Consider the following 11041-nt stretch of genomic DNA (forward strand, 5'->3'; position numbering starts at 1 on the left):
TTTCAGTTCTTCTCTTTTCCATTTTATTATCTATTTCATTCCAAGTTAACTGTCTTACATACTTATATCTTTCAATACAAGACTACACGAGGCCTATGGGATATGGGATATCAAGCTCCTTCAAATAATCTGCACCAGTTCTTCTAGAGAATAATGTATATGCATGGTCTGCAATGGAGTTTACAAGATAGATTCACTTACTCAAAGATTCGGCCTAACATTTTCCATAAGGATTATGTATGTTATACCAACCCTCAGTAATCTCTACTACTAATGTCTTAGTTGGTAGTCTCGCCTCACTCCACCTCATCCCACCACTCCTATCTTTCGCCCACCTTTGACATCATCACATCACAGCATGGGCTGGCCCATTAACGTGTATGTGAACGCAATCCTCCCATCGCCTGCCCTCCTCGCGATAATCCCGACGTCCTCGCGCTGCCGTCCTCTTCTCTCTGATCTCCTCTACCAGAGTGCCTTCCTTGCGATCCTCCCGACGTGTCCTCGCGTCGCCGTCCTCTTCTCCCCAAACTCCTCTACCAGGGGGACTCCTCTATGACCCAGGTAGAGCGAACATTGTACGCAGGTTTTTTGGCTTTCAGCGGTTCGTTCTCTACCCCTCCTCCATGACTCCCTCGCCATCGATTTTTTTGACGTCTAAATGCAATCCCTTCGTGGGGAAGTATGGTGTGAAGGAGAGAGGCCGCGATGGCGAAGGTGAGGTGGGCGTCATCCCGTTTTAAAGGAGAGGGCTCCAGCGAGAAATGTCTCACTACGGCGAAAACCGAGCGGAAGGGGAGGGTCCGACAGGAAAACATAAGGGTGTGTCATGGGGTGGAGTTTTTATGTTGCTACACTAGATCACGGGAACCTGCCGTCGACCTTAAGGTTGGTGCATGAGAGAGAAATAAGCTTCAATATCAATAATTTGTCTGATTCATTTATATACAGTATAGCCCGTAGCAACGCACGGGCGTTTTACTAGTATTAATAACATATCAGCTATGTGTAAGCAAGCTCCAACTCCATAAGACGGAATACCTAGATCATGCAATTATCAAATCAAATAAGTTCTTACTAATTTAGGACATCAGTCATATGAAAAGAATGAAAATTGCAACTCTTTGAATAAAAACCTCGATGAAACAACACCAAAAAGGGAAAATTGACCATCAATCTGAGACCTCCCTTGTTGCTTTAAATACTTATTGACACCCATTTCTGCAAACAGCACTATCAAGGATTTAGTGATCAAAAACAAAACATGAGTTCCACCTCTAAATACATATTATATTGAACCATCAATTTTGACATTCAAAGCCTCCTTGGTTTGTAGAAATCTTATAGGATAGGATTTTCAAAGGAATTTTTTTTATGAAGGCCTTTGAATTGTAGGAATGGATTTCTATTCCCATGCAGGAGAGAAAGCAATCCTTCACATTTTAAAGAAAAAAAATTAGTCACACTCAATAAAATAATTCATATTCTATGCATCAAATGCTTTATAAGAATCGAGATGCATGCCATCTCACTTCCTATATTTTTCCTATTTCTATCATGTAAACCAAAGAAGGCCCAAACTTCTAAGAGTGTTGATCTGAAGCTTTTCGAGCTGCACACCGTTAAAGCAAGCCAATCCTTAGAGTTGAGGCGGGCCTTACTCCTTAGAACAGCTGGGCAACATGAAAGCCCTTTGCATCAGGAAGCATTTCGAGCGACCTTTTCTTACCTCGCAAGCAAGCTGATCATCCCCCACCATCTCAACGAAAAAAATTCAGATGATTAACCCAATCCACAATTGGGCGCCCGCAGACATGGTTTCATCACTCATCAAATGGAATCTGAAGAATACGTTGATTCCTGATCCAACGGCCAACCGGGAGTCCTCGAGTCGTCAAACACACAACACTCTCCCAACACCTCGTCTATCCGCTCCGCCTCTCACAGTCTCCCTCCTCGCGCTCTCCTTGCTCTCCGCGTCGCCGTCCTCCTCCCGCCATGGCGCCTCCCTCTCCCTCTCCCGCGCATCCTCCTCCTAGCACGCTTCCGCATTCTCGTGCCTCTCCCACGCTTCATCCCTCTCCTCCTTCCCACCTGCCGCCACCGCCGCCGCTGCCACGCTTCAGCTTCTCGCCTCCTCTTACTTCCGCCTCCGCCGCCGTTCTTCACCTGTCACTACCCGCCAGAATCACTCCGGACCAATATTCGGCTTCCCACGTACCGTTCTCTCTTGTCAAGATTCATCAGCTCACCCTTGCCCGCGTCCTGTTCGATGAAATGTCGCAGTCTTTGTTCTTATGAAATGCTGCGTCTGGTGTTCGCCTAGCCCTTCGCGCCTCGCTACTTTCCTGGTCCTAGACCCTGTGGCTGGATCACCCTCCGCTGCTCCCACGTGGGCCTCACCTTGTCCGCGACTCATCCGGCATGGTCCAGGTGAGTGAGTCATTTCTTTTTTTGATGTCGTTGGTGGCACCTTTGGTTGTTATCATTGTTATTGTTGCAAACCTAGAGGAACATCGGTTTATGATCTCGTAGCTGCGAAGTCCTGATCATTGTAATGTACTCTGTGGAGTAGAGTAGTTGCTGCTGTATTGATATTTCTTTCTTCACAAAAGTAAACACAGTAGCTACCGTTGTTGCATGATCACATAACTTACACAGTCAAACTAATATTCTCATCCCCTTTGTGGTTTATCGGAAATAAAATGCAGTATCTGTTTTATTGATACTAATTCTTACAAGATTACCAGTTCTAGATTTGATGTTTACTGTCATTGTTGTTCAAACTGTATAGGGATCTCAAGCCCTGGGTTTATTCTACTCTATCTGCAGGTGACAGCTCTGCCAGAATACCTTCAAGCTTACTCTATTGTGAATAGGCTAAGAGTGGAACAAGTCGAAAAGAACTGGCCCACAGTGGTTGCTGTCGAGGGGGTGGTGCGGCTGCGCCCGACAGAAGCCATCAATGAAGACTGGGGCTATAGAGGTACTGACTGGTCTTTATGGTACTTTATTTAAATGTCTTCTGGTAGGTAAGAGGTAGAGTTGACTCAGCCTGGTTAAAATTTCAAATTTACACTATCTAGTGTACAAATGCTACTCTACCTTCTGCTGTTACAGATCAGCAGTAGGGTGTATGTTTTCTCCAAAAGCTGTATGTGAGATCACTCTGTTATGTACCTGTTCCAAGTTGTAAGACCGCAGGACACTGTTACTTCCATTGATCATAACAGAAATGGGATCATGATCTCACTTCAAAAAATGAACTATTTTATCTTTGAACCATATGCTACTCTTTGATTTGGTTCAGAATATTAATCAGAATGTTCAGTAGTAGAACATAGAAAGATAATAATATATTTATTTTTGTTATAGTTCTTTTTTGGGTTAGTTGAAGCTGCTTGTCATTGTGACCTGAACCCAAAGAGTATTAATTGAAGCTGTTTGTTGTGGCCTGAACCCAAAATAAAGCGTAATTAGCTCAGTTGGGATGAGTATATGACTCTGAATACACGTTTAGCACATCAAACTGGTTGGAGAACACTGAGAACTCATGCTTCCCTTTTTCGCATTGTTGTCATTCATTTCTATCACCTTCATGTGTCTAGAAATTACTAATTGGACATTGCCACAAACTAACTACCCACGGTGTGTGTATGCTACCTTCCTTTGGGACTCTAGGAACATTTCCAACTTCGCTGTGAAACTGACGTTGCTACCTCTTGAGATGATACACTCACACCACCTTGTCAATTGTTTTGGAAACTGTGTTTAAGGAGTAATACATTTTCATCTACTAGAATATGAGCACTCGAAATTCTGTAATACGCAACAAGTGACATGTTTATTAGCTTATTCTGTTGTACTGTAGCTGAACACCTTTTTTCTTGCCTCGCCTTTTTCCATTTCCATTCTACTTCTGTATTCCCTACCATGTCTATTTCTCACCTTTTCTTTCCGTACTTCATAGTTATATGTACTTTTCTGGACAAAGAGAAAAATGAACTTTCTGAAAAGGGAACACAAATAGTAGACCACTGATTTTTTTGATATATTGACTGGATATTCTTCCTATAGTTGACAATAGCATATCATAGTAAATTTCACCTATATTTGCAAGAACAGATTGGTACTATCCAATGATCAAAAGAGTGGTGTCTCACGACAGTCCTTTTAACTCTTGTATAGTTGTATGAAGTACCAGAATACTGATGTTTGGTTTTATAATCCAAAAAGGAGTGAGAGATGGAAGCAAGCACTTGAATCTGAGAAAGGAATGATGATCAAGACAACACTAGTTGTCTGGTTCTGAGAATTTATCGTTGGGAGAGGAAATTGATGAGACTGAAATGTCATGCTTGGAGTGAAGAACCCGATGAATCTCCTGCAAAGAAAAAGTCAATGGATGTTAAACAAGTGGAGAGGAAACCTGGGTCTAAGGTAAAGGAAAAGGATTTGCAATAAGGATGATGGGAAAGAAGGCTAGATCAATAATTCTCTTGCTTTGAGCAAGAATCAACTTGCTAAGGCATCCAAGGAAAGCAAAGCTACAAGATCTGGAATACCTATCATAGTCAGTGCTACTATTTATTATCACAACATTTTCTTACATCTTCAGTAGGCTTATGCAAACAATCTATTGATCTTCTGCTCCAGATCATAGAAATACCAATCTAATTTTGCTCTTTGTTTATGCTTTAATATTATTCCCATCCGAACAAGTAAAAAAAAAATTAGATCAAACTACAGTTGGGTCAAGGGTATGTTTCGAAAATAGGGGTCACAGAACACTGCACAGAAAATAAAGACCATGCGTAAGTACTTTTCTGAAAACTTGTTTCATTTGAAGGCTTACTTTTGTTAGTCAGAGTTCACTTAATTTATGCAGATAATTGTGCCCCGACTTTTCTATGGCTTCTAGTACAAGAAAGGAATATAATCGATAAATGCTTCCACTGTCTAAAAAGAGAAGGGAATCATTATCCGAAAAAGAGAAAGGAATAAAGACCCTAGCTTGCAACACCTGCTAGGTATCTCGATGATATCTGAGCACATGTATATAATGATGACACGGATGAAATCATCCCACCTATAACATTCAATAGATATGATCATACGATAGGCACACATATATCCAGTTAAAGGCGGTGCATGTGAGCTGGGTGCTCAATACGGAATTACTGGAGTATTCAGTGTCTCAGCCAACAGGTATGCCTTGATACACCAATTCCAATTTTCACATATATTATATATTGCTAGGTTTTTGCTGAGCATCATGTAATTAGAGGCTATGTTTGCATTGCAAGGTCATGCTGATACTACTAAATTAAGGCGCCGTTTGGATTAAGAGGTAGATAGGAAGAGTAGAAATGTGGGATTGGGATATATCCGTTCAACTGCATATATGTATGTCCAAACAGCTCCTAAAAATACTGCGAGAATTTCCCAGAAAAATAAATTTTGGATAAAAATCTAAAAAATATGCTAGATGGAAGACATCATCTACCTACCTACCCACATCATGCATATGGCACGGTCAACATACTTAATATGTAGTTTGACGAAAGTACTTTAGTCATGAGTCATGAATTCTCTGCTATCTGATGTTATTTTTCTTGCTTAATTAGTCTAGCTAGCTAGATGCAGAACATACCCTGATTGCATCTAATTATCAGAAACCGCTGATGTCCATGCAGTTGCAAATCAAGAGAGAACCGGCTACCTAGGATTGCCAAGAGTACGTAAGTCGATCCATGGCAGAAGCTTCAAAGTTCATTACCATTATGCAACTATTCAGCGACTGGGAAATCCATGTATTGATTCTCTTGAGCTTTTGCCTGCAACTATTCCTCTTCTTCTCCGGCAGCCTTCGGCGCCGCCACGACCATAGGCTGCTTAGGATCATGACATGGTTGTCTTACCTATCAGCTGATTTCACTGCAGCATATGCTCTGGGCCTTCTTTCACGCGAGGTTGCTACCACTTCCACCACAGACAACAATGATGATCATCATAAATCAATGCCCAGTGAAACCCCTCATCAGCTCATGGTATTGTGGGCACCATTCCTTCTTATCCATCTTGGAGGACAGGACACTGTGACTGCTTTTTCATTGGAGGACAATGAGCTGTGGTTGAGGCACCTGCTGATGCTGCTAGGCCAAGCATGCCTAGTTGTCTATGTGCTGTGGAAATGGGTAACATTGTCATACTACCAACTTTTAATCTCGGCTGCATTGTTGTTCGTTGATGGGATCATCAAGTATGGGGAGAGGATTTGGGCACTCAAGTTGGGGAGCCAGGAAGGCCTCAGGAGTTCCACTAGCACAGAAGCTAAGAAAGCATCCCTTCAATTTGGACTAGGATTCAGTAATGAAAGAAAAGAGCAGACCTATCAAGAAATTGTTAGGTATGCTCTTCTCAGGGAGCGAGGCGTGCGGGATATATTCGCTGGACGGAAACTCTTCGACATGGACGATTTAACTCGCGAGTACTTTCTGTATCAATACGATCGGGAGGTTCCGAGAGGGGATGCACAACTGAATTTCAAAAGGGCGGAGATCGAGCTTAGCATAATGTATGACAGCCTCTACACAAAATCTCGGGTGATTCAAACAAGGTCTGGCGCCATCCTTCGGTGTGTCTCCTTCGCCTCCATAGTGATTGCCTTTGTGCTCTATGTCAAGATGATGGTGAGTAGTAGTGCCTATGCTGAGCAAACAACATCAGTATACAACAATGTCGACTACAGAAGAAGTAGAGTTGATGCTGCCATCACCTACATATTATTCATTGGAGCAGTTTGCTTGGAAGCTTGCTCATTCTTCGTTGTGATGATCATGTCACCATTGGAGTGGCCATTGTTGGAAGCTCGAGCTGGATGGTGTCGTGTGCTGCTCACTCGAGTGGCCTGGCCTATGTTCATGAGGATCCAACCAGAGACCAAGCCATGGTGGTCAAACTCAATGGGACAGTACAACTTCTTGAGCTCCTGCTGCAACAAAAGCAGAAGCACGGACAGAAGGTGGAGTAGCACTGTCATCATGTCAAAGATGGCAGGCGTATTTGGAGCTAGTGAACTGTGGAACAAGATAAGAAACACCAAGCATGCCCACATCACAAGGGAGATGAAGGAGCTTATCCATGAAACAATAGGTCATGACAGGGGGTGGCTTCCTGAGCGCATCTGCGTTCCAAGTGCTTATAGATCACTACTTGTCCTCCCCTTCGAGAAGGCCTTGCTATCGCTACACATTTGGACAGATGTGGTGATGCACAAGGTGGCGAAGTCGATGATGGTGAGCAGCAGTGGTCGGCTCCCGATTGACCTGGCCGTCCAAGAGCAAGACCAAGAGGCAGCACAGCGGTGGCGGCGTCTTATGGATAACTGCAAGAGGCTATCTGAGTACATGTTGTACCTGCTGCTGGCGCAACCTGCCATGCTACCCGTGAGCAGCAACGTGCAGGATTTTATGGTAGCAGCGGCTGCCTCAGACTGGTCCAGGGGTGCCTCCTCCTCCAACAGCAAGGTGCAGGATTTTATGGTAGCAGCCGATGTTGCCTCCAGAAAGGAGAATTTTCTTGAGTGGTTGGCTTCAGAATATGAGGGTCCTGGTCTGGGCTTCTGGAAGGAGCAAACGGTGGTGCTAGAAAATCAACAGGGCATCAATGCCGAGCTGGCGATACTAGAGAAGGTGTGGGTGCGGATGCTCGTCTATGCAGCTGGAAAGTCCCGCCCGGAAGAGCATGCCCGACGCCTGAGCACCGGGGGAGAGCTCATTACTTTCGTTTGGCTGCTGATGGCGCATCGGCGTACTGGTGACGTGGAGCGCAGTATCAGCCTTATCAAAGATGATTTCAGCGCAGGACATCTTTTTGAGCTAACTACTGCTAGCATACCATACTGTAGGCAAATTGATATGGAGGAGTCCATTACTACTTGACTTAATTGATTGCTTCCATGCTGGTGTGGTGTGGTGGGTAAACTCAGTCTATTTTATCTGATATTTGTTCATCAATTTTGTATTGTATCTCTGGTTATAAAAACGATTACCTTTACCATTTCTTGTTTAAATGCATGCCAGCATGTATGATTGATTTGTGCATTGAGATCACGGCGCATTCACACTGAGCTAGTTTTGCTCCAACAGGAGATTCAAGGAGTGGTCTGAACAATATTGATGCACTGCACATCTATTTCAGCACAGACTCCGGTCGTCAGTTATGGAGACATTGCTATATGTGCAAAGGGTAGTCATGACATTGCTTGCTTCATCATCGCAATAGCAACTGTCCATGGTGAGGTTAATGCCCTGTACTACGGTCTGCAGTAAATAAATAAATGCCCAGAAATATCAGTAGTCGGTTCTTTCAGGCCTGGTCCATTGAGGGGGTGGGGAGGTGGTGCTCGAACTGATCAGGCGGGGGGTTATCTTCCTACTCTCCCTTCCTTGTATGATCTTTAATTCATGATGTTTTTTTTTTGGCTTGGCTAGCTAGCTGCTCAACTTGTATTGTGCCCGTGATGATGTAATAATAGGCTAGTTGCTTATATGTATTAACAAGAAGTTGTTCGATCTTCTTTACATTTATGCCTGCTACTGCTAGCTAGCTGTTTACTTATCCTTATCAAGGCCACAAGTTTTTATATATGTTGCTGAATCTTATAAGCTTGCATTGTTCTTACATGCAACTTAATTATAGCTTCAGGCTTTAATCTGATTCGCGGTTGTGTTTTGAACAATTTATACCTAGTCATTGGGCAAGCTAGGTTCTTTTTCCCAACGGATGTAATAAGAGCCTTTTGATGTATTCTTGGACAGGGAGATGTCAGTATTACTGTTGTTGGATAGGAAGACGTCAGTGCTGGACTGCTGCATGTACGACCAGCTGTTGGAACAAATATGGAGCGAAAAATTGCCAAGGAAAATATGCATGTTCCTTTGGAGATTAGGATAGCCTTTCCACTTCCCAACCTAAAGTGCAGAGGAATTGATATGGATAGACTTGACGAGAGCGACAGTCATATCTTCCTAAAATGCAAATATACGAAAACAACGTGGAGAGAAACCAACCTGGTGCTTGTCAGTGACATCTTACTTGGCTGTGTTGGTGTTGCCGTAAGGATTTGATTTCCGAGCATAAGCTGCATGTTTCTCCTTTACAGACTGTTCACAAAACCGCTGGGTTGCTCTTGCAGTGGCTGCCTTTCTTATACAGGCAAAGCGTAAAGACACGCTGATAGTGTTGAAAGGAAAGCTTCAGTCTTTATGTTTTCTGAGTCTTTGTTGCGCCTGCGTGCGCCAGAGGCGGATGCTTGATGCAAGTGTGCCTGGGAACGCTGTATGTGTCTTGGATGTTTGGTTGTCTCGGGCCTTCATTGGTCTGTACGTGCTTTGGGAATTGTGGATTCTTTGCTGCAGCCAGAGGCCAATGTTGTATTTCCGTTATTCAGTTATAATGGAAAGGGGCAATGCCCGGTTCAAAAAAAAAAAAAGCCAGAGGCCAATGTCTCCTTGCACTCCGTTCCCCTTATATGAAATCTTTGGAAGTCGCGCAATGCTGTCGTTGCTGGAGTGCCTGTCTCCTCTGCCTGCTGCGGTCTCCACTTCAGCCCTGCGCTAGGTAACCGAGTTTACTAATCACCTTTTTATCGAGCATAATAGTAGTTCTTTTGCCCTTGTACATAGGAGTATAATACAATGTGTATATCTTTTGCAGGAGCAGGCAAACTGGTGTCATGTGTACCGATCACTGGCCTAAGCCATCTGAAGATTTCCTGAAGATCAACATCAATGGCTCCTGCCAGGAGACAAGTACAGGGGGAGGCAAAATTTCGTGTTTTGACCCTTCTCGCATACAAATTCAGGATCTGACCCCGGTTGGGAATTTTTTCGGGATTTGACCCTTTTTCTTACCGCCAGGGGTGCTGGCGGTAGGGTTAGACATCCTACCGCCAGGGATCGGGTACTAATCCACGTCAGCACGTGGAGACGACCGCCGTCCCTCTTCGTTGCACCCTACCGCCAGGGGTGCTGGCGGTACACCCTTGGCGGTAGGGTGCGAGCAGTTATTTCGCCCGACCCTGCGCCCCTGCCCATCTCCCCACCCCTCCCCCTTCCCGGTCGGCAGTTTCTTCTTTTTTTTCCCTCGCCCCTTTCTCCCTCTTTCATCTCCTCCACTCTCCCCCTCGGATCTTCACCGTTTCTTCATCGTTTTTGCGGATCGAGATGGCCCCAAAGAGAGAAACGTAAGCTCCTCTGATCCCTCCAAGTAGTTTTTGCAAACTTGCTTTCGATTCGACGCATTATTTGCTTGGAATCCCTCATATTTTTGAACTTAGATTGGAATTTTTTTCACCTAGGATTGTTTTAGTTTGATTGTAGTTCCAGTTCTTAGTTCTTTAGTAACTAGTGGTATTGAATATGAACTCTAATCAATAGTTCATATGTTAGTGTGAAGATGAACCCTAGTTCATAATTTTTTTTTGTTAAAAAAATTATGATGTAATGCATGTGGGAGGACTTGTTTTGTTTTATGATGCATGTTGGTATGATGATATGAAGATGTTGTTTGGAGAAAATACATTCAAGATGAACTCTATTTAAAAAAATGCTAAAAATGATGATATGATGCATGTTGGAGGATTTTATTTTGATATGATGCATGCCGATATGATGTGATCCATCATGTGTAGTAGATGTTGTTGGAGGAATATGCATGTTGGAAGATGAACCCTAGTTCATGTAACTAAGAAATTTCATTTTTTGTTTATGTATGCTTATGCTTATGATGCTTTTGTTTATGAAATTTTATTAAGGCGGGCACCTCTTGCGGACAACATCGGCCCACGGTACTCCATGCTTGACTATGCATTTGACAAGGGTCGTTGTGCCCATTTCATAGAGAACGGAGTGGTAAGTAATATGAAGGAAATATTGATCAAAGTTTTCTGATTGACAGATGCTCCAGCCACTGCGCATGAGGAGTCATGGGGTTGCCGGGAATATGGACTACGATGAGCGCTACGCGCCGTACTTCA

At 43.6% G+C, this 11041-nt stretch overlaps 1 protein-coding gene across 1 annotated transcript; it reads left to right on the forward strand.

Annotated features, from left to right (window-relative positions):
* The first annotated feature begins 5202 nt into the window (after positions 1 to 5202).
* On the forward strand, positions 5203 to 8793 carry LOC125513738. Its single transcript, XM_048678927.1, has 4 exons — positions 5203 to 5208; positions 5697 to 5741; positions 5944 to 7976; positions 8151 to 8793. Exon 3 carries the CDS (start codon positions 6021 to 6023, stop codon positions 7941 to 7943), a length of 1923 nt encoding a protein of 640 aa, XP_048534884.1. The 5' UTR covers positions 5203 to 5208; positions 5697 to 5741; positions 5944 to 6020; the 3' UTR covers positions 7944 to 7976; positions 8151 to 8793.
* Positions 8794 to 11041: the final 2248 nt, after the last annotated feature.

This window comes from Triticum urartu, chromosome 6 (genome assembly GCF_003073215.2).
Source record: "Triticum urartu cultivar G1812 chromosome 6, Tu2.1, whole genome shotgun sequence".
NCBI lineage: Eukaryota > Viridiplantae > Streptophyta > Magnoliopsida > Poales > Poaceae > Triticum > Triticum urartu.

Coding starts and splice junctions, on each gene's coding strand:
- LOC125513738 (XM_048678927.1), top strand. CDS start 6,021: ATGCCCAGTGAAACCCCTCATCAGCTCATGGTATTGTGGGCACCATTC.